Source organism: Podarcis raffonei, chromosome 2, assembly GCF_027172205.1.
Source record: "Podarcis raffonei isolate rPodRaf1 chromosome 2, rPodRaf1.pri, whole genome shotgun sequence".
Classification (NCBI taxonomy): Eukaryota; Metazoa; Chordata; class Lepidosauria; order Squamata; family Lacertidae; genus Podarcis; species Podarcis raffonei.
Genome location: NC_070603.1, coordinates 124,325,451 through 124,349,216, shown reverse-complemented (window position 1 = coordinate 124,349,216; position 23,766 = coordinate 124,325,451). Strand labels below are relative to the sequence as shown.

The following is a 23,766-nucleotide window of genomic DNA, read 5'->3' as shown; positions in this document are numbered from 1 at the left end:
ATGGTGTGATGGCCTGGGAATCAGATTCAGAGGCTGAACCTGAGGAATCCCAGCCTGCACAGGAGTCCCCGCCTCCAGGGCCGGCTGAGCCGGGGCAGGGGCTTGAAACTGAAGGGCCCGCTCCTGTGCCGGATCCTCAGGAGCAGACACCAGATGAATCCACTCTGGCTCCGGAGGTGATTGAGGACCCATTGCCTGCAGGTGCTCCTCTCCCAGCTCTGTCAGGGGAAGATGAGGTTGCCTCTGGGTCCACTAACCCTCCAGCCTCTCCTGAGCTGCAGAGGCTCAGGGCAGAGAGGCGGAGGGAACTAAGTTCTCTCAGGAGGAGTGCTCGCCTTAAGGCCAGGAGAGGCAAGTCACCTGTGGGCTGGGACTGCCCTAGGCCTCAGAGGAGATAAAGGCCAGTCAGCCCAGTCCCAGGTTGCGGGAGCAACATCGCTGGAAACCTGTTCCTGCCAGCATCCTGACCTGCTCTTCCAGAGTTCCTGACCACGCCCGGCTCCTTGCCTTGGACCTCGCTTCACCCCTGATGGACAGCCTCCAGACCCTCGACCCAGGACCGGACTCAGACCACGCCGCATGGTAACCCCCCCAGGACCAGCACATGTAACAATACTTTCAAACTTAGAGAATTATAAAAGTTCCACAATATCCAAGAGAGAGAGAGAGAGAAAAGAGGGCAAAATCACCTTTATATACAATCGACAAAAAAGAATAAAAAAGCAGGCCACAACAAAAGTCTAACAGTTACCATTGTTCAAACTTACTGTTACATTGTCTCTTTGATTTTGATTAGCACTTGCCAAGCTTCTAGTTATATTATAATCCACAATGTGTCTTGTAATCCAAAATATTTCCACTGTGAGCCCAAAATTTTTCCAGACGTATTTATAATTCAAATTAGATTTGTAATCCAAATGGTAATTGTAATCCAATATACTGTAGATTCCAGTGTATAAGGCGACTTTGAACCCCAGAAAATCTTCTCCAAAGTTGGGGGTCGCCTTATACGCTGGGTATGGGTGGCGCGGAGCTGAGCGCGCCCCCTGTTGCTGCCCAGTGTATTAGGCAACTGGGCTTATAAAACGAACCCCCAAATTGCAGCTGCCAAATTGGGGGGTCGTCTAATAAGCCCAGTCGCCTAATACGCCGGAAGCTACGGTATATATGCTATTTCACTCAATTTTTATTCCAATACAGGCCCCCCCCCGTCCCCGCTTTCTCCTACTAAGGCTCTTACCAGGGACTTCCCCTCCCTGGGATTACCACCCAGTTATGGAAGTGTCCTCCTGCCAAGCTTTGGTAGAACTTGCCAAGATCCAGGGTCCTTTTTAGAGGGTTTTTAAAAAAGAATTTGCAATGTTTTCAAGCCTTTCAATGCTTTCATTCATAAAATCCGCATCCCCATTCAAAAAAACAGAGTACTCCAATCATTCCTGTATCTTCCTTTTTAGGAATCAAAGAACAAAGAGCTACAGTTTCTTCTTGTATCCAGAGTACATAGTGTTAATAGGTAGCAAAGTAACAAAGTGCAGTTTAAAAAGCATCTAAAGACTGATGTCTCCAAAGTTTTTTTTCCCATTCACAAGTCTGTATTGCAAAATCTTCCCTTCAAAATACGGAAGTTTACTTCCTGTTTAGATTCCGTCTTTGACAAATCTTTTTTTTTTTGAATTTCCTTTTTTTATTAAATATTTATTGAAATTTTCCACCTTAATACATTGAATAAAAAAATCAAAAAAGAAAAAAAATTAAAAACACATAAAGTTTACAATCCGTATTTTCAATAACATATTTCCCTGACTTCCCCACACCTCCCTTTCTTATATTCCAATTCAAATTATTTGTTCAACAAGTTCTTATCCCCAATTTTTAACCTTTTTTTATTTAATTCATTTTAGAAAAACCAATTCTAGCTTATAAACATCAATATTTGTATATCAGTGCTCATTCTTAAAACCTTTTTCTAAAGTCGACCCAAATTCCCTTCCACGAATTCCCCAATTTTCATACTAATAACAAAACAAAATAAAAAACAGATTATAATTGTACATCCTTTGGATTCCCAGACCCCACCACCCCCTTTCCCGGTTTCGATCCCCAACAGATGTCCACCAGTCTTAATCTACTATCAGCCTAGAGACCTCACGTCCGAGGCTCTTAATTCTCTCTCAATTCCTCTCTGCCGGTTTTTTTGATAGTCCTTAGTATTAAACACCAGATCTCGGAGAAGCTCTGTCCCAATAAGGTCCCTGTTTCTTCCAGCCAGACCTCCATACTTAAAAGTGGAGCCCGAATCTTGTTTCTTACTCCTTTTAAGTCCAATTGTCCCAAAAGCTCCAACTTCCACCTTAATCAAATTTGTAATCCATAGGTCTTCAGATCTCCACATAAGGAGATCTCTCCATTCTTCAATCTCCAATTCAAACCAGATTTTCATCATCCAGTACTTATTTTCCTTTGTAACCATCATGTCAGGCCTCTGGCTCTCCTTTGTCATCTGCAAAATTACAGCTCCTCCTTCCTTTTCCTCAGGAACAACATATGTCTCCTTCTCCACACTCTCAAAACTCTCAAGTTTCTCTTTTTGTCCAGCTGCATGGGCTTCCTGAATCAAATCCTTATCAAATTCAGTAATGTTATTTACTGTTAAGTTCAGAGTTGCAACATTTGTAGCCAAAACATCAATTTGGCCTTGTAGCTTTCCCAAGAGAACAAAAACTCTGTCCAACCCAGCCTGAATTTTCCCTCCTCCAGCCATTCTTGTAATGTCCCAAATCCCCCTCTAGAGGGATTTTGGTAACTTAGTATTCTTTCTAGTTCAAATCCAAAAATCAAGTTAGTTTGTATCAGTTCTTCCTTGTTTACAACAAAATATAACCAAATTGCTACAAATATATCCAGCAGAGACAGCAAAAACAAAGTTCTCTTTTTCCTTCTTGACAGCTAATTTTGACAGCTGTCAAACTCTTCTATATCTCCTCAACAGGCTCTCTCGCGGATCACTCCCGGGTCCGGGGGGGGTGGCACTTCAGCTCTCAAAATTAGCTCTTATCCTCCAGTAAAATTACTTATACTGCCAAATCGTGAAATTAATATCTTTTACCCAATAAAAAAAAATTTCTCTCGACCTTAGTTAACTAGTCCTTGCTTTAAATTATTTACAAGACGGGGAGGCGGACTTCCTGTTTGCGCCTTCCCCGATCGTGCCAAATTAAAAAAAAAATTTTTTTCTTTAGAAATCCAATTTCCGTACTACTCACGGGTTGTTACTTTTAGAGTCCAATTGTTCACAAGAAGAAGTCAGCGCTCTCCGACCATGGCACGCGGCTTCACTCCACAGGAGGAGCAGTCGACTCTCAGCACCGCGCCGTTCACCCCGTCCCCCATTCCGAAGCATTTAAAAAGGCTCCTTCGCAGGTCGGGGGGCGCAAATGGTGCCCACCGAGTCACCAGGTTCACAGGCTTCAGCGCCTGTGATTTCTAAGGGTCCCCGCGTCGCCGCAGCGGCAAGACCCAGCTCCTGTAGAGCCGATTCCCTCCGGAGCTCGGAGGGAATCCGCCATTAGCCGATCGCGCTAACCCGGAAGTCCTGTCTTTGACAAATCTAAATCAAATCCAATTCTTTTTATTTTGAAAAGTCCATTGTTGTTGACAATACCTTTTTTCCTTTGAAAGTCTGCTGCTTCAGGTGGCGATTTCTGGTTTCGGGTTTCTGAGCTGCGCTGGAGCCATGAGCAGGTTCAAGCCACTGTCACACACACACACACCACGCGCTGCCGATGCAGTGTTGGGGCTCCAGCAATCGCGTCAAGCCTCTTCATGCCCGGCTGGTCCCCTCGACACCCCACTACCAGTGGGGTTTTTGGGGGGCTGTCTAACCCTGGCACTCACCACCACTGCTCAAAACCCCCAGTAATGGTCGTCTTTTAGACAGACGACTTGCAATTTCCCTTTGCAGACAAACCAGAAGCCCAGGATCAGGTTACTTTCAAGAGTCATGCCTTCCAGTGCTGCCCAATGGATCGGTAAGTTTTCTGATAGAGCATTCAATCACGGTGCTGGTTTTAGACATTTTGAGCTGCCAATACATCGCGGTGGTCAGAGAGCTGGGATGTATTCCTAGCTCAAATTGCCTGCAGGTGACAAAGGGGCAGGCATGCAGGTGGAGGAGCCCCCCTGAGCAAGCCCCAATACCTCTCTGGCTCCATCCATCCATATCCCCATCTCCCCTCCCCTGGAACTCACCAGATCTCTCTGAGGTCCCTGGGAGGGAATGCTCAGAGGTTGTGAGGAGGGATGCAGGAGACAACCTGACCAGGTCAACCGTCCATCTTCCCCCTTCCATCCTTCCACGCTTTGCAGGATCTGTCTCTTCCTTCCTTCCCGAGGAGTTGAGAAGCCACAACAAGCTGCAGGGTTCTGGAAGAGAGGAAGAAGCAAAGGGAGCCTCAGAGGCCCTGCAGGGACCCACTTTCCCTAGATATTCTCCTGCCCCTGGAGAAGCACAAATGGGGCAGCCCCTTCCCAAGAGAAGCCCCATTTCTAAACATCTCCAGTAATTCCAATTTCTTCTGTATGCTCCTCACCCCACTTGCAAGCCTGGCATGGTCTGCACAGTAGTGACCTCAGAGTAGATCCCATTGAACTCAGTGGGGATAACTGACAGAACTTGGTACCAAAACCAGTCACCGTTCTGTCCCCAAGCCTGAAAACTGCAACCCCAGAGTATGGGCAGAAAATAGCAGAATAGATATTACATGTAGGTGCCCCCATGCTAGGTGCTTTGTATGGAGAGCCCTGTTCACAATCTTTGAGCTCTCTCATCACAAGCCAAACAGATGTTGTGGCCGTATCTGCCTGTCAGGGGTTGCATGGGGACCCAATCTGTATGTGGAAGCAGAGGAGCCGGTGATGCCACATTTTTGAAATACCAGGAAACTAATACACCTCTCCTCCTTAGATATCGTCTGTGCTTATACACCATCTTCGCAAGTCTCCAGTCCCAAAATGTGGCCCCCACCCTGGCACGGAAGCAATCAAAGTATAGATCTTCCACATGTCCTAAATCTGCAGTGTTCTTAAGAACACCAGGCATGTATATCCTCCAAAAACTCCAGAGGTGAGCTTTACACTCCTCTTGTGACAAGATTCCCAAAGGCTTAGGGTAGCTTGATAGAACTAGTCTATTTTGAGAAAGCACCAATGTCCCCTGTTAGTAGTAGGAGCCACACAATGACTGATAATCCCTCTTTTGTCCCAGAAGGTGGGGAGTAGGTGTCTTGTATCCTTGCTTTATTCTTCTTGATAATACATAAATAAATGTCCCCTACTGTATCTTACATTTTTCTTTTTATAATAATATTTTATTAGATTTTTAACAAGAAAAAAGGTTACAAAACCATAAACAACAACAAGATAAACACCAGAAAAGAGAGAAGAAAAAAAAGAAAGAAAGAAGAAAAAAGAAAAAGAGAGAGAGAAAAAAAATCCCTCTTTTCAATTTCTCACCATTCTTTTACTTATTTTCCTGACTTCCTCCCACCTCCCTCTTTGTATTCCATTTAAAAATTTGTTCAGCAAATTCATACTTCTTACCTTACCCTTAATTATATATCCCCATATAATATCCTCATTTTTTCATTTATAATCAAACCATTCTTACAAATTCTTATTTCACCTTATTACTCAAGCCACTTCATTTTTACAATAATTTCATTAATTTTATCTTATCCTCAAATCATTAAACTAAAGCCAATTACATCCTTTCCAACATCTTTTAATGTTTCATTAGTATTAAACTAATTCCATAAATATAAGTTTATTACAAAAAGCACTTCTCATTCTAAGTTAATCCAGCGTCCCTTTTCCTGGTTCACGGCAATGTCAGTCCATATATCATTATATCCTTGTCAATCAGGTGTCCTAATGTCTGAGGCTCTCAAGTCACTTCCAAGCCCCTTCTGCGAGTTTTCTTGTCCCTGTTTGTAATTGCATACATCCTTGTTCCCTGTTGAGTTCTTTCGCCTTTCCTTCTCTTTCTCCTTGGGGGGCCAATCTCCGGGTAATTCCATACAGTAATATTCTTCATTTCCTTTTATCCAATTGTCCCATTCCCTGGTGTTGCACTCCCCAGTGTTTAGTTTGTAATCCAAAGAGTAATTGTTCCAAAAAAGATCTTCCACTTGTTTCACAGTCCCACCAGAAATAGAAATTTTCTTAAATCCAATGTTTAGCCAGTGTCCTCCAAATTCCATCTTCCAGTGTTGCAGCTTTTGGTCATGTGAGACTTTTACTCTCTGTGTCTTTTGAGGTACATTCACAATCTCTTCCATCTTTCTCTGCCCTTGCACTTGCCCTATTGAACCAGTTTCCTGAATAGATTGTTGTGCAGTTTCTGTAACTGCATTTTCCATTGGCACCTCTTTGCTGACTGCAGCTGCTGTATAGTCCATCTTTTGATTCATCAAAGACACCTTCTCCTCCAGCTGTCGCAGCACATCATATACTTTGCTCAGGGCAGATAAAACTTCCTCTCTAATCATTTCTGTCAAGGTCAGGGAGCTGGTCCCACGGTCGAATTTTCCCAGTTGCAATGTTCTCTTTATATTTTAGAACAAACACGCTGGCTGGCTTCCTCTAGGGGGTGTAGTTACTTTTTGGCATCCATTTTTAAATTGTATCCAACAAGGAAAAAATTACTTTCGATTTTCAGAAATTTTGTTTCCTTTCAATATAAAACAAACAGGCAGAAAGCAGCATTGGAATTATTTTTCCCCTTTTCCAGTTCTATATGTCGATTTTTCTATTTTCAAATTGTAGATATCACCGACAGTTTCTTTCCTGTCATTCCGTCCCCAGGTTAGGGACAGTGGAAACTTATTTTCTTAACTCTCTCTCTGCAGGATTAGAAAATCAAATTTTCTCCCCCTTTCCTCCTGCTGTCCAGGGGGGTTTGATGGTTAAAAGTGCAGGAAACTTCAGACTATCAGTTTTCCCGGCTTTTAGCTTGTAAAATCTTTGCTTTGATCTTTATACAAAGGACGGGAGGCGGACTTCCTTTTTACACCTTCCCATTTCAGGTCAAATTCAAGGCTATATTTTAATCCAAAATTTTCGATTGTCCTACTCACGGGTTGTTGTTTAAAATCCGAATTGTCACAGGAAGAAGGACAGCGCTCTCCGACAACAGCTGTGCAGCTTCGCTCCGCAGAAGTAGCGATTGACTCTCAGCACCGCACCAACCCCCGTCTCACTCCGGAGCCCTTTGTAGGGTTCCTTTGCCGAACGGGGGGGGGGGGCGCAAACGGTGCCCGCCAAGTCCCACGGCCGCAAGCTTCTTCCGCCTGCGGTTTTTAAAGGGTCCCCGCTTCGCTGCAGCGGTAGGACCCAATTTCTGCGGAGCTGTCTCCCTCTGAATCAGAGGGAATCCGCCAGGTATAGGTGGTGCGGAGCAGAGCCCGCCGCCTGCTACTGCCCAGCGTATTAGGCAACTGGGCTTATAAGACGAAACCCCAAATTGCAGCTGCCAATTTGGGGGGTTGTCTAATAAGCCCAGTCGCCTAATACGGTATATATGCTATTTCTCTCAGTTTTTATTCCAATACAGGCCCCTCCCCCCCCCGCTTTCTCCTAATAAGGCTCTTACCAGGGACTTCTCCTCCCTGGGATTACCTCCCAGTTATGGAAAAGTGTCCTCCTGCCAAACTTTGGTAGGACTTGCCAAGATCCAGGGTCCTTTTTAGAGGTTTTTTAAAAAAGAATTTGCAATGTTTTCAAGCCTTTCAGTGCTTTCATTCATAAAATCTGCATCCCCATTCAAAAAAGCAGAGTACTCCAATCGCTTCCTGTATCTTCTGGTTTCGAGTTTCTGAGCTGCGCTGAAGCCACGGGCAGGCTCAAGTCACCGTCTCCCTCTCTCTCTCTCTCTCTCTCACACACACACACACACACTGCCGAAGCAGCGCCGGGGCTCTGGCAATCGCTCCTCTTCACGCCCGGCTGGTCCCCTCGACACCCCACTACCTGTAGGGCACTTTTTTGGGGGGGTGTCTAACCCTGGCACTCACCCCCACTGCTCAAAAGCCCCAGTAACGGTCGTCTTTTAAACGGACGACTCACACCCCCTTGCCATTTCCCTTCGCAGACAAATCGGAAGCCCAGGATCAGGTTACTTTCAAGAGTCATGACTTCCAGTGCTGCCCAATGGATTGGTAAGTTTTATGACATGGGTAGAGCATTCAATCACGGTGCTGGTTTTAGACATTTTGAGCTGCCAATACATCGCGGTGGTCGGGGAGCTGTGATGTATTCCTAGCTCAATTTTTTTTTTTTTATATAAATTTTTATTAAGTTTTTCTTTTACAAATAATTCGTACCACCATAATTACATGTTTGCTGTTTTTTTGAACTTCCATCGGCACCTCCCTCAATCATCCATTTTTCTTATTTTCCCGCATTTTCTTTATAATATTGCCAATTTAACGTTAACCTTCCATATCTATTTCTTTTTTACAATATACCTTGTTTTTTTCACAAAGCCTCCTTAAAAGCCACTAGCGTTATCTGTTCATCACATATAGTTTTCAGATATTCCGTAAACTTTCCCTAGTCCTCGATGAATTTGTGATCTTTCTGATATCTAATTTTCCCAGTCATTTTATCCAGTTCTGCATAGTCCATAAGTTTCATTCTCCACTCATTCAATGTCGGTAGCTCCTCTTGTTTCCATTTTTGGGCCATCAATATTCTTGCCGCTGTTACTGCATACTGAAAAAGTTTATAATCGCTTCTATTTATCTCTCTTCCTGTTATTCCTAGTAAAAAGGCTTCTGGTTTTTTAACAAATGTATATTTAAACATCTTTTTCAATTCATTGTAAATCATTTCCCAGAAACCCTTTACCTTCTTACATTCCCACCACATATGAAAAAAAGACCCTTCTTTTTCTTTGCATTTCCAACACTTATTACATGTCTTATACATTTTTGCTAACTTTACAGGTGTAATGTACCATCTATATACCATTTTCATAACATTCTCCTTTAACGTCGTAGATGCAGTAAATTTCATATTTTCATTCCATACCTTTTCCCAGTCATCCAATTGTATATTATAACCAAAATCTCTGGCCCAATGTATCATAACCGACTTTATCTCCTCATCCTTTGTTTGCCATTCCAAAAGTATTTTATACATTTTTGACATTATCTTAACATCATTATCAATTATTTCTGTTTGAAATTTCGATTCTTTCTCTGTATATCCCCTCTCTTTAAGGTCCTTTTTGAACCTTTCGTTTACTTGCAGGTAATGTAACCAATCGTAAACATGCTCTTTAACTTGCTCATATGGTTTCATTTTCCATTTCCCCCCTTCTTTAGTTACTAATTCACCATAAGTTATCCAGTTCTTTCTCATATTGATTTTCTTTACACTCATTACCTCTAGTGGTGACAACCAGTGCGGAACTTTGGGTTCTAATATATTTCTATACCTCTCCCATATTTCCATTATGGAGCTCCTAAAAATATGATTATCAAAACCTTTATGGCTTTTCTTCTTCTCCAACCATAAATAAGCGTGCCAACCAAATCTATTATCAAAACCTTCTAGATCTAATAATTTGTTATTTTTTAATTTTATCCACTCCCTTAACCAACAGAGACAAGACGCTTCATAGTATAGTTTCAGGTCTGGCAGGGCAAAACCGCCTCTTTCCTTGGCATCTGTTAATAGCTTAAATTGTATTCTTGGCTTTTTGCCCTGCCAGATATATCTTGAAATCATTCTTTGCCACTCTTTGAACACGCTTGTTCCCCTGATTATGGGAATCATTTGAAACAAAAATAACATCTTTGGTAGCACACACATTTTGATCGTTGATATTCTGCCCCAGAAAGAAAGTTTCAATCTGCTCCACGTTTCTAAATCTTTCTTGATTCCGTTCCACACCGGTGTGTAGTTGTTCTGATATAAATCAATATTTTTGGGGGTCAACCAAATTCCCAAGTATTTTACCTTTTTGGCTACTTCAATCCCTGAGTCTCTTTGCGTTTCTTCTATCAGTCTCTGATCCATATTCTTAACCATTATTTTGGTTTTTCTCTTATTTAACATAAATCCAGCCAGTCTGCCAAATTGGTCAATCTCATTTAATACCTCGTTTAGACTATTTTTTGGGTCTTCCATCGTTATTACTAGATCATCGGCAAAGGCTTTAACTTTATATTCATTTTGACCGACTGTCACTCCCTTTATTCTTTCGTTATTTCTAATTGAACACAAAAGGACCTCCAGGACCGTTATAAATAACAGTGGTGATAGAGGACATCCCTGTCTGGTACCTTTTCGTATCTTAACTTCTTCTGTCAATATATTGTTTACAATCAATTTAGCTCTTTGTTCTGAATAAATCGCCCTTATTCCGTTGTAAAAGTCATTTCCCACTTCCATCATTTCCAAATTTTTTAACATAAATTCCCACGATATGTTATCGAAAGCCTTCTCTGCATCCACAAACATCAATATAGCTTGTTTCTCATTCCTGGCAGACAGGTATTCCAGTATATTTATTATATTCCTAACATTGTCTTTCATCTGTCTGCCAGGAAGGAAACCTGCTTGATCAGCATGGATAAGTTCCTGCAAGATCTTTTTTAATCTTTTTGCTAATATTCCAGAGAATATCTTGTAATCTGTATTCAGCAGAGAAATCGGCCTATAGTTCTTCACTTGTGTCAAGTCCGAATCTTGCTTGGGAATGAGTGTAATAAAGGCTTCTTTCCATGTTTCAGGGATATCTTGTTGTTTTAGAATATTATTCATTACTTCCTTCAATGGTACCGTCAAGGTGTGCCTCAATTCTTTATAATAACTAGATGTAAAACCATCCGGTCCTGGTGCCTTCCCTTTTTTCAAATCTTTTATAGTCTCAAATATTTCCTCATTTTCTATCGGAGCATTCAGTCTGTCTTTCTTTTCTGTCGGGATCTTTTGCACCTTTTTCTCTCTTAAAAATCTCTCAATTTTCTTCATGTTATTTTTTTCTCTATTGTTGTATAAATGATTATAAAAGTCCAAGAATCCTTTCCTAATGCCTTTTGGATTTTCCACTTCTTCTCCATCCACACTAATTTTGTTAATTGTACTTTGTTCCTTTCTTTTCTTGATTTGCCATGCGAGCCATCTGCCTGACTTATTAGCAAACTCAAAATTTCTTTGTCTCAGCCTTTTGATATTCCATTCCACCTCTTTGTTTATAATCATTGCAAATTGCGTCTGCAGGGCTTTGATGTTCTGCTTTATTTTCAGGTTATTCGGTTTGTTAATTAACTTTTGTTCATTGTCCATTATTTGTCTTAAAATTTCCTTCCTTCCTTTCTCTCTGTTCTTGTTTTTAATCGCATTTTGTTGGATGAAGAACCCTCTCATTACCGCTTTGCTTGCATCCCAGACTGTACTCATTTTTGTACCTTTGTTCATGTTATCCAAAAAGTATTCAGTCAACTTTTTCTTTGCCTCTTGAATGACTTTTTGGTCATCCAAGAGATAATCGTTGAGTCTCCATCTAAATGATCTTTCTTCGTATCCTTTGACTTCCATTTTTATTGGATTGTGGTCTGAGATTGTTCTTGGTTGAATTTCAATTTGTCGGATTCTTGGAGTTAGTTCATTTGAGACCCAAATTTGATCGATTCTTGACATTGACTGATTTGGTTCCGAATAAAACGTGAACTGTTTCTCCAATGGGTGTCTGAGTCTCCAAATGTCAATTAGATTGCAGTTTTTTGTCATAGAGAAAAAAGTCTTAGGTAATTTTCCGTCCTTGCTTACCTCTTTTTCTCTTAGTCTGTCCATTTCTAGTGAAACTACTCCATTCATATCACCCATAAGTATCATTTTTTGATCCATGTAGTCAAACAACTTTTCTTCCAAATTTTTATAGAAATCAGTCTTATTTCCATTAGGTGCATAGATCCCGACAATTATTAATTTTTCGCCCTGCCATTTGATCTGTATTGCGATTATTCTTCCTTCTTCATCTTTAAAGATTTGTTGAGCTTCAATATTTTTCTTTACATATAGTACGACCCCTCTCTTTTTTCCTTTGTCAGAAGATATAAATTCGTTTCCCAGTCTATTATTAATCAAAATTTTTCTATGTTTCTTTGCCACATGTGTTTCTTGGAGACAAATGATATCCAAATTTTTCTTCTTCAAATATTGTTCAATTTTATTTCGTTTTTTCCTATCGTTCATTCCATTAATGTTCCAATTCCAAAGTTTAAGCGCCATCTTTCCTTCTGATTAAAAATTTGATTGATTTTTTTATTTATTATAATCTATCCTCTTCTTGTTCTATTCCTTCTGATTCTTCATCCGTCTCTCCAGTCTTCTTCTCCTTTTCTTCCGAAAGCCTTCTCCTCAGCGGATCAACTCCTCCTACCGCTCCTCTTTCTTCTTCTTCCTCTGTCTCTTCCATTAGTTCCTTATAGCGCCTCTGAAATTTACTTGTTTCCTCCGGGCTAGTAAGTCTGTGTTTCTTGCTCTTGTAGACAAAGGAGATCCCCTGAGGGAACTCCCATTTGAATTCAATCTTATTCTTCTTGAGAATTTGGACCAAAGGTTTATATGGGTCTCTTCGTTTCAACAATCTAACTGGAATATCTTTAAAAATAATTATGTAATTTCCTTCAATATTCAATCTTGTTTCTCTATTTTTTTGAAGAATTAAGTTTCTCATATCTTTGTCTTTAAAGGTAATCAGGCAATCTCCCGGCATTTTCTTTGTTCTGGTTGTTCTTACTCTCATTCTGAATACATTCTGCACTGTACTTTCAACTTCTTCTTTTTGTAATTCCAACCATTGTGCTATCCCTGTTATCAGTTTCTCTCTGATGTTTTCTCCTTGAGTTTCTGGGACTGCTCTCAGCCTAAGATTCACCTCCCGTTGTCTCAATTCGTTCATAGCAATTGCATCCCATATCTCCTCCTGCGACTTATTAACTTCTGAAAGTCCCACTTTTATTTTCTCTTCTTCCCGCTTCACCTCCTTCATTTCTGCTCTTGTTTTCTTCATACCTTCTTCCAGAGACTGTGTCCTCTTAGAGACTTCTTTAATTTGACCTTTCAATTCTTTTACAGTTTCATCAATTTTTTGGTCCATTTTCCCAATTCTCGTATCTACCTGCTCTATTCTTGTATCCACATGCTCCAATTTGTCCTCCATATTCTTCTCACTTTGTCTGATCTCCGCAAACATTTTCAAAATTTCTGCCTTAAAATCTGCTTCTGGTTTTGACCCTCTTCTATCTCCTGGTGTTCCTCCCTCCCCACCCTTCTTAGGTATGTGAGACATTCTCCCAAGATATCGTTCAGAACTTGAAAATAATCCCAAGCCCCAATCACTCCAATCCTATGTGGGCTCAACCCCAATACAATTATAACATTTAAAATCAAATTCTATAGTTCATAAAGTCCCTCTTTATATTGCCTTCTTTTGATACTTTTAATAATTTCTCCAATTTGTGAGGTTTGCTGCCCAGTCAAAATTTGCAGGAGAATACTTAATTAAATCAACAAATCCTTGAAGGGAGTTCTTCTTGCCACCAATTAGGCTAATCCTTTTAGAAAGCGTGATATTCCATTTGTAACCCAAAATTCCTCTTAATTATAATCCAATTATATCCGGGGGGGAAACGGAGAAAAGAGAAAGCAAAAAAAGAAAAAAGTACAAAAAAGTCTCCTTTCTTCTGCCACCAGTTAGGCTAATCCTTATGCATTCAAAAGGACCCAAAAGAGCATGCGGAACAAGTGGAGAAAAACACAAGCAAGAAAAACAAGTTGTAGTTATCCTTCTGACCACCAGGGGCCAAGGCCTCCGAAAGTTAGGAGAACAAAACAAAATAAATAAAAGTATATTTCCAAGTATACTGTTCACTGTTCACCAAATTCCATGCAGACTGTTAAATATTATGTAAAATCCAAATAGTCTATCCACGATCGTCCCACAATAAAAAACAGAGAAGAAAATCACTTTCCAAAAAACCAGAGGCAAACAAAGGAACCGACGTCAGAAAATAATGGAGTCGAAGCTTCTTCTATTACGCAGTTTTTTTTAAAGAAGCAAATTTACAATCCCTCTCTTAACTTTCCCCTTCACAATTTCAAAGAGGACCTTTGTTAACAGATTTTAGCACTCTGTCTCCCCTTTTAGCTTAAATTCTTCTTTAAGTACCTTGTAACTTCACACTGTTAGTTTGTAGCAAGTCTGAAAGGGGAGAAGAAACAATAGCCGCGAGCGGTGAACTCACTTTCACTTTTGACCGCTCTGCTTTCCAAATGCGTGCCAACTGATTGCAGATAGTAGCCGATCTCGTACTTAGTTATTTCTCATCCGGTACCTTTCCTTGTAATTCAAATGTATCTTTTACGAATAATTTAGGTCCGAATTCCTTGTTATCGAGAGCTAAGCGCTCCCCCTGCAAGCTCGGGGCTTCGTTTTCCGGAGCTAGCTATGGCTTCCCTTCAGCCCGCTTCCCCTCCCCGCCGCTCTCTTCGCTCCTTTTGGGAGTTACCTGGCGGCCGGGTGGTCTGCGTTTCGGCTCTCCGCGGGAACCTGAGTGTCTGGACACCCTCCAGACACTGCTTCTGGGGGTCACGGCGCCCTGTGACACCCCTAATTCCTCCGAAAAACCCGGGATTCTCCGCAGAGGAAAATCCCCGCTTGCGATGGGGTCGCTCTCAACCGGAAGTCTCCGTATTCCTAGCTCAAATTGCCTGCAGATGACAAAGGCGCAGGTGGAGGAGCCCGAAATGGTGCCCCCCTGGGCAAGCCCCAATACCTCTCTGGCTCCATCCATCCATGTCCCCATCTCCCCTCCCCTGGAACTCACCAGATCTCTCTGAGGTCCCTGGAAGGGAACGCTCAGAGGTTGTGCGAAGGGATGCAGGAGACAACCTGACCAGGTCAACCGTCCATCTTCCCCCTTCCATCCTTCCACGCTTTGCAGGATCTGTCTCTTCCTTCCTTCCTGAGCAGTCAAAACAAGCTGCAGGGTCCTTTGAGAGATGAAGAAGCAAAGGGAGCCTCAGAGGCCCTGCAGGGATTCTCTTGCCCTAAGTATTCTCCTGCCCCTGGAGAAGCACAAATGGGGCAGCCCCTTCCCAAGAGAAGCCCCATTTCCAAAGATCTCCAGTGATTCCAATTTCTTCTGTATGCTCCTCACCCCACTTGCAAGCCTGGCATGGTCTGCACAGTAGTGACCTGAGATTAGATCCCATTGAACTCAGTGGGGGTAATTGACAGAACTTGGTACCAAAACCAGTCACCGTCCTGTCCCCAAGCCTGAAAACTGAAACCCCAGAGCATGGGCAGAAAATAGCAGAGTAGATATTACATGTAGGTGCCCCCAGGCTAGGTGCTTTGTATGGAGAGCCCTGTTCACAATCTTTGAGCTCTCTCATCACAAGCCAAACAGATGTTGTGGCCGTATCTGCCTGTCGGGGGTTGCATGGGGACCCAATCTGTATTTGGAAGCAGAGGAGCCGGTGATGCCACATTTTTGAAATATCAGGAAACTAATACACCCCTCCTCCTTAGATATCGTCTGTGCTTATACACCATCTTCGCAAGTCTCCAGTCCCAAAATGTGGCCCCCACCCTGGCACGGAAGCACCCTGAGCTGATCTGGAGGAGGATCTGGCAGGGGAAAGGACGGCCTGGCAGGGGCTCCTCCACTGGAAGGGGCATTCTGGGCATGCCCTCCCCCCCCAGACCCCTCCCTGCTTCCCCAAAGAGGATGCCAAGGAAGAGCAGAGCTGGAGACCCCCTGGAAACTCGCCCCCTCCCAGGCTTGGCAGAGAGGAATGGGGAGGGCAGGACCCTCTGCTCCCAGACTTGGGGGTCTCCCCCTGCAGCCCCGGGACCCCCTTCTCCCATGGGCACCCCAAGGGGGAAGAGAGAGGAGACTCACCGGATTCTTCCAAGGAGGGAAACCGAGGCAGCGCGGGGAGGAGACAAGAGACAAAAGACGGGACTGGGCACGGAGGGAGGGGATCCTGATCTGGAGAGCCAGCCCCGCCTCTCTACTTCCTGTCCTCTCTAGGACTCCGGCTCTGGTCGATTTAACCCTTCGCAAGGTGAGCACAGGCCCCTGGCTGGCTGGCTGTCCTCCTTCCCTCCCAGAATCCGGGTGGTCCAGGGCATGTGCAGAGTTCTCTGTGATTCTCGGCTCAGAGGCCCTCAAGAGAGCAGCTTAGTGCCCTGCCCCCAGATGGGTGGGGTAGAAATGGAATAATAATAATGCTTCACCTGCTCACTAGCCGAATGAAAGTCTGTTGCAGTATTAGGAGGGTACCTGAGACAGACACCGGTCCCTTGGGAGCAAAAGCCTCCGCTGGTAAAGCAGGAGACTCTCGATTTCGGGGTCCTGGGTTCAAGCCCCACTTTAAGCATCGCAAAGGGTTGGACTGGAGGACCCTCGACCCCTCTGTGAATCTGTTAAATGCAAATAAATAAATCAGTACACTCCCCAGTTGGAGAACTCGCTCCAGACTTAGAAAGTGACCTTCAGTGGGGACAAAGGTCGGGTTCTGCATTTAGGCAGGAAGACTCAGGAGGGGAATTTGGCCCGGGATAGTCCCTCCGCTTTCCTGGAAGCGTGGGCCTCTTGGCTTGGGGGGAGCCTGGTCCCCTTTGGGCTCTGCTTTGTCCCCAGCGATGCCCAAGGGGATCCTCCATGGACAGAGCCAGTCTACCTTGGAACGGGGGAGAAGGAGAATGGGAGGATGCTCTTCAACTCCTGCTTGCGGAGTTCCCGGGGCGGGGGGGGGGCGCCTGGTCGTCGGCTGCTGCCAGGAGGCTGGGCTAGGTGGGCCCTGGTCCTGATCCAGCAGGGCTCTTCTTATGGAGCCTCCAGGCCCAGAGGTAGTCTACCCAGGCGACTCTGTTCTGTGGGGCATTGGGCTGCTGTGAGGACAGGAGGCTGGGCTAGGTGGGAAGGTCCCCTTGGTCCGGACCCAGATTCTGCTGCTGCTGCTTTGGGGCTCTCCTGAGGCCCTTCCGCTCCTACAATCACACCCGGAGGCAGGAACGTTATTTGGCAGATCCTTGCCTCTGGTGGCCAAGCTGGGCTGCTGGTTCCTGGAGGAGGCTGGGGGCAGAGGCTCAGTCATGCCCAGTGCCCCCAAGCAGCACCCTGCCATTTTGTTCCTGCCCCCACCCAGGAGACGCCTGGAAGAATCTGCCCTGGAGTCTGAGTTGCCCCCGAATGTTGAGGCTGGCCTGGTCTTCCAGGTCCTGGGTCTGGAGACCCCCACCCTTAAAATAAAAACCAGGCCCCCTTCCCATCCCTGCTTCTCATTCACCTTGAAGCACCTCTAAATTCAGCCTCACTGTGATATACCCATTTCACAGGCGCCACAACTGAGGCTGGGAAACTGCACCCATTTCACTGTGAGGCTGATGCGGCATTTCCCAACCTGGGCATGAGTTAATTATAATTATAAAGATCAGGACATCTCCTGAAGCGTTCTGTTCCTGCGTTCTGCAACGCTATTCTGTTGGGGACAGTGCAGAACTGTCAGCCTATGACATATTCCCTTCTGGCGGAAGAAACTGCAGCACAGACCCGGTGAACTCCTCATGTTGGGGAGAAGCATGGCGAACTTCTTCGTTCACTCTAAATAGGGGGTTCTGAAGTCTCTCCCCGAGCTTTGAAACTCTGGGTCTTTGCAATGTTTCTTCAGAAATTCCTGTACCTGAGTCTCTGACATTAATCTGAACCTCTCTTCTATAAGTAAAGGAAACTCCCTCCGGGAATTCCCATTTGTAATTTATTCCTGCTCCTCTTAGAATAGATGTCAGGTTTCAATACTTCCTTCTCTTGACTCTCAATTTAAATGGGATTTCTTTAAAAATGTCAACTTTCTGCCCTTCAACCATCAGGTCATCCTCAAAGCTTTCTGCATTACTGCATCTTTCCTTTTCCTTGTTGTAAAAGTCAAGAGTATGTCTGGTGGCTGTCTTTTCTCTCTTGAAGCTTGGGTCCAAACTCTGTAAACATTCTCAAAACATTCTTCCATTCCTTCTTGTATCCCCATCCATTCCCCAAATATTCCACCCAGATAGCTAGCAAGGCCTTGCTCCTCTTCTCTTTCCAACAACCCTCTTATTCGAACTATGTTAGCATTCAATTTTAATTGTAAAAGTAAATTCTGTTGTTCCAGTTCATCCTGTCTTTCTGCCAGGCCCCCTATATCGCCCCAACCAAAACCAGTTGCTCTTCCTTTAATCCCTCAGTCGACTCCACTCTTTTTTCTAATTTTTCTACCTTTACCTCCAAAGCATTTACTTTTTCATCCAGTTTATCAAATTTTTGCAACAATACTTCCTTGGTGTTCTCTATGTCTGATCTTCCATCCATAAATTGTTTGTTCATAGTCTGCTCCAGCCCTTTCCTGAATTCTGCAAAATGTAAAGCCATACATTCAGCCATTTCTGTTTTTGGAGTTTTTTCTATCTCTTCTTGTGCTGAACCTCTCCTTCTTTCTGATACTCTCTGTTTTACTGGCTCTTGTTTAGATTTCTCTTCTATGTCAGTTCTCAAAACAAACTGTTCCCAAACACTTCTGTCTCAAGGACACTTCAGCCCTTCTGTCTTTTTCTCACTCTGGCCTTGTATACAACAGTTCTCCCACCAATCCAATTCCCACACCCTTTTAAACCAAACTGTAACACTTTCAAACTTACAGAATTATAAAAGTTCCACAATATCCAAGAGAGAGAGAAAAGAGGGCAAAATCACCTTTATATACAATCTACAAAAAAAAAGCAGGCCACAACAAAAGCCTAATAGTTACCATTGTTCAGGCGAAGGGGTGAAATTTGAGCATTATTCCCCCTGCAAAGACAGCGAGAGGCATTTCTACCGGCTGCCTCTAAAACCTGGAACGGACTGCTTTTGACAGCTGTCAAAGTGCTAAGTGTTAAGAACGTTGATACTCTGTGAAAGAAATAATTGCTTATAAAGAGATTTTGGACAGAAAAGGCTATTTTTGGTTGAAAGTGTGTTTGGTTAAAGAACAAAGGGGAGCTACTAGGACTATATTTGTTACCACTGAAATTAAAACTGTGTCCCCCTAGAGGAGATTTGTTGCAGCAAGCTTTGTGCTACAAAATAACAGAGCCTGGAAAATTCCTTTTCAAAACAAAGTAACCAAGCGTGAGACTGACCTTGGACTGTTGTATGGGAGTGATATGGCAGATGAGAAGGGTAAAATAGAACAGACGGAAGAAAAGAAGCTTAGATCTGGGAAACAATATAAAATTGACATTGCACAGCAGAGAAGGGCCTCAACAACTGGTGTAGCTGGCTCATCAGGAGTTACAGTTTCACAGCAAAGACCAAAAGTTATGTCATCTCAAGACCCAATCGCTCAGGCACTAAGTAAAATTAATACATCATTGGAATTTTTAGCTAAACAAGTTGCAGAGACAAATATGCAAGTAGCGGAGGCCTCAGCAAAAATTGATTTGAATACTACAAGCATAAATGAATTGGGGAAGAAGGTGAATTCCAACACACAATCTATTGAGAAGTTATTAGAGGAATCGGCTTCTACCAGGAAATTAGCTGAAGAAGCAAAAGAAATTGCAACTGCTGCCCAGGAGAGGATTCCACCGGTATATAAGAAACTTGAGGACCATGACCTGACCCTGTCCATGTTGGAACTCCAAGGGAAAGAGAAGAACCTGAGACTTCGGGCGGTACCAGAAGAGGAACAAGGCAATTTGGTGGACTTTCTTATGAAAGAATTTACAGAATTTTGGCAAAAGGACTTGGGAAAAGAAGAAATTAAGATAGTGAGCGCTTTTAGAATTGGTAGGAAACAAAGAAAGAATAAAGCAAGGGACTGCCTGATCTCCTTAAGATCAAAAGAAGAAAGAGATAAAATTCTGAATTTACAGTACCAAAGATCTTTGGAAATTGGATGAAGAAGTATACAAAAAGGCCCAAAAAACTTTGAGAGACTATTTTGAAGTAAATTTGGCTACTAATGTTGAAAAAAGAATAATTTGGGATGCTAGTAAAGCCTTGATGAGAGGGTTTCTGATTCAACAGAATGCAATAAAGAAGAGAAGTCGAAATGAGAAAAAGAATAAAATTCTGGAGAAAATAAAAGAAGGAGAGAAAAAACTGAGAGCAAAGCCAAAGTCACAGGAGATTTTGAAAGAAATAAAGCTACTTCAGGTACAATATATGGAATTGATGAACCAGGAAATAGAATGGAAAATTAAACAAATGAGACAGAAGATATTTGAATCAGCAAACAAATGCGGGAAACTATTAGCATGGCAACTGAAAAAAAGACAAAAACTAAATACAATTACAAATCTGGAAGTGGAAGGAAAAGACATACATAACCCAATTGAGATTAGAAATTGCTTCCAGAAATATTTTAAACAACTTTATGCACAAGGGCCACAGAACGAAATGGACATAGACCGATTTTTGAAGACAAATGGATTACAAAAAAATTCACAAGAAAGTAAACTTATGCTGAACTATAAGATAACCGACCAGGAGATAGAAGGTGCCATTCTAAGTATGCAAGTGGGCAAGTCTCCAGGACCGGATGGGTTGTCTTCCTGCTACTACAGACTTTTGAAAGAGTGGCTATTGCAACCATTGAAGGAAGTTTGTAATGAAATCTTGGAGGGGAAAAGGGCTCCAGAATCGTGGAAAGAGGCCTACATTACACTAATACCAAAAACAGAGACTGAAAAGACTCAACTTAGGAACTACCTGTTACGAAAAAGGAGCAATGCAGAAGCGAGCTCCAGGTGGCTGTAATGCAAAACAGGATGTGAATGTTATGGGACTGTACCGTGGGAACAAGGGACGGTCTATTCTGTGCACTGAGCGCCGGATGTTAGCTCAGAGTGGCACATGACCCTGTACTGGAAGTACATGGGTGGAGTTATTCTCTCTCTGCAGTTGGGGACGAGAGTGTACAGACATGATTTCTCTGTACTGCTGGAAAGACAGGAATAAAGGCATGTAAATATATTTCTGTCTGTCTCTTTCCCCTCCCTGGCAATGGGAGGGGGGAGGAGTGGTGTGTTCTTCTTCACGTTGGGAAGAATCGCCGAGTAAGACCTCGCCTTGATCTTGCCGGGAGTCGCAGACAGGGAGGTCAACAAGAATTCAAGCCGGGCACCTGGAGGGTGGCCAATTCCTCTGACTTTTGGTTTTTATTGGCTTGAATCAACATCTGGTAGCAGTGCCGATGGTTTACTGATCCATGGGAATCAGCATGAGAGGTGAGAGGTCGATGAATCGTTGCCATCCTCTGCACCTAAGGAGATAAAGAAAGCGTCTGCGTGCAGCCAGAAGCTGAACAGACAGCTGGACACCGAGAGGAGTGTTTTCCAGGCAACGGAGCCCAAAAGGTATGCTGAATTTCGGGCTAAAGAGAGTGAACGCAGAAAGATTTATTCTCTGGTTCACAAAAGAGCTACGTTTGAGAAAAACAGCTCTGAAAGCAAGGCTGCATACCAGGAATTCTTGTGGTAGATAAGATTTCCTGTCCCAAGAAATGGTTGCTAGGCAACGACAGCCAGAAGGCTTGGAAAGTTACTGGCTCAGTCAGAGAGCCTGGGAAGTCAAAGTTTGTTTTGACTACGCAGCTGTGCAAGGATTTTGAAAACAGCGTGCGGTTTGCCTGCCAGTGAAGCAGAAAAACAGCCTTTTGAATATAGACTTTTGGATTTTACAGGCTTGACATAGAGAGCACAGACTTGGGTTCACAATGGATACCAAGAAGGGGGGAGGGTTAACCTATCCACCTCCCCTGACTAATGACAATTATTCATCTTGGTCTATAAAGATGAAGGCCCTGCTGCAGAATCAGAGGATCTTTGAGGTGATTGAGAACCCAATCCCTGCAGCACCAACCCGAGGTTGGGAGTCACAGAATCTGAAAGCCAGAACGGCTATAATTCTGTGTGTGTCAGATGACCAATTGGTGCATATTCAGGGTTTGGAATATGCGCGAGAAATGTGGGAAACGCTGCGTAGAACACATCAGAGGGATGCTGGTTCTTCAGCATTGCTGTATTTTGAGAAGCTGACCAATCTGAGGCTTGCGCCTGATGGAGATGTTCAAGCGCACCTGACGGAGATGAAATATCTGCGCCAGCAGATGGTGGAACGCAATTTCCGTCTGCAGGAGGAAGTGTTTTGCTTCATGATGATCAACAGCCTAAATCGGACTTACAAAACGGTTGCCAGTCAGCTTGGTTCCCTCCCGGCTCAAGATTTGACCGCGGAGAGGGTGTGTGCGGTGGTTCTGAATGAAAAGGACAGACTTGCTGCACTGGAAGTAAAGGACAGGGGGAGGGAGGAACGGAGTTCTAATTCCCCCGCTTATGTGGCTACTGGAGAGGAAGCTGTAGCTTTGAACGTTGTCCAGTGTTACAATTGTGGACAGGCTGGGCATCTTCAGCGGAACTGTAAGAAGCCACATCAGCCAAAAGGAGCTAAGGGCCGCTCAGGAAAGCCTGAGGCGTCAGGCAAAGGTCATACCAAGCCTTCGGTGAAACCTGCAAAGGCTTTGATGGCGAAAGGAACCACGCCAGATGTTGGCAACTTGTTTGTAATCGACGCGGGGAGCACGGTTCATATGTCCCCACACAAAGGACTCTTTTCAACGTTTAAGAAGCAAAGCTTCGCTGTGAAACAGGCCAACGGTCAGGAGCTGGAAGCGACCGGGATAGGGACTGTGTATCTTAAGAGTCTGAACTTGACTATAAACAATGTTTACTTGGTTCCTGAACTGAAGTTCAATCTGCTGAGTGTTTCACAGATTGCAAAGAAAGGACTGAAATTGTCCTATGATGCTGAGAGCTGCAAGATCTTCAAAGATGGAGAGTTGCATCTTTCTGCCAGACAGAAAGATGGACTATATTTGTTGAGCTATGCACAAAGTGATTACATGGAATGTAATTCATCTGTGTCTAACCTAGTTTCTCTTGCAGGTGTGACAAAGAAGATGACCGGGGTCAACAAAGCATTTCAGCGGGTGTATGCTGATGTGATTGGTCCTCTAGAACCATCTAGAGGCAATGCAAGATATTATCTTGTGTGTGTGGATCATTTCTCTAACTTTGTCTGGATTTATGTGTTGAGAAAGCCACACGAAGCCTTAGAAAGGTTTCAGGAGTTTTGTGACAAGGTTAAGAATATGCATGATGCTAACATTGATTGTCTATTCACAGACGAGAAGCAGATTTTTCTTTTACAGGATTTCCAGAGGTTCCTGCAGAAGAAAGGGATAAGACACAAGGTTGCTGTTTCAGAGGAAGCGTGGAACAGGGGTGTCTGTGTACGGGTGAACAAAGAATTGCAAAAGGGGATGAATGCGCAATTGCTTAGTTCACATCTGCCACATGAGTTCTGGGCGGAGTCTCTAATGTCGTATTGTTATACGAAGATGAGAAAGGTTTCAAAAGAGTTGGGAAGTTCTCCTTTTGAGAAACTGTTCCATAGAAAACCTTCTGTTGCCCATTTCAAGGTTTTTGGGTCTCATGTGAGAACAGAAGCTCCAGGTGGAGTAAAGAATGCCAGAGGCATTTTTGTGGGATATGAGAAGGGTCTCTACAGAGTAATTTTGTCTGAATCTGGTCAGGTGATTCTCACAAAATTTCTAGAGAGTGCTCCTGAACAGGAGAGAGTGATAGTACACACATTTCCCACTGAG

At 43.4% G+C, this 23,766-nt stretch overlaps 3 protein-coding genes across 4 annotated transcripts in view; 1 reads left to right on the top strand and 2 right to left on the bottom strand.

The window, feature by feature from the left end:
- Positions 1–16,044, bottom strand: part of LOC128409332 (zinc finger protein 345-like) — a 57,940-nt gene extending 41,896 nt beyond the window's left edge. Inside the window, exon 1 of one of the 2 annotated variants that reach the window (XM_053379679.1) lies at positions 15,978–16,044. The gene's annotated coding sequence lies outside the window, so the exon portion shown is untranslated. The remainder of the gene's footprint in view (positions 1–15,977) is intronic. The other variant, XM_053379676.1, reaches the window with a different exon arrangement.
- The window catches only part of LOC128409328 (zinc finger protein 850-like), a 34,456-nt gene extending 18,390 nt beyond the window's left edge, over positions 1–16,066 (bottom strand). Inside the window, exons 1-3 of the mRNA XM_053379672.1 lie at positions 15,978–16,066; positions 14,898–15,035; positions 4,249–4,422 (exon numbers count right to left, since the gene is read on the bottom strand). Of these exons, the coding sequence (XP_053235647.1) occupies positions 4,249–4,422; positions 14,898–14,997 (274 nt within the window). The 5' untranslated portion in view covers positions 14,998–15,035; positions 15,978–16,066. The remainder of the gene's footprint in view (positions 1–4,248; positions 4,423–14,897; positions 15,036–15,977) is intronic.
- Positions 1–23,766, top strand: part of LOC128409384 (zinc finger protein 470-like) — a 420,794-nt gene that overhangs the window by 120,897 nt on the left and 276,131 nt on the right. The gene's annotated exons all lie outside the window — the stretch shown is intronic.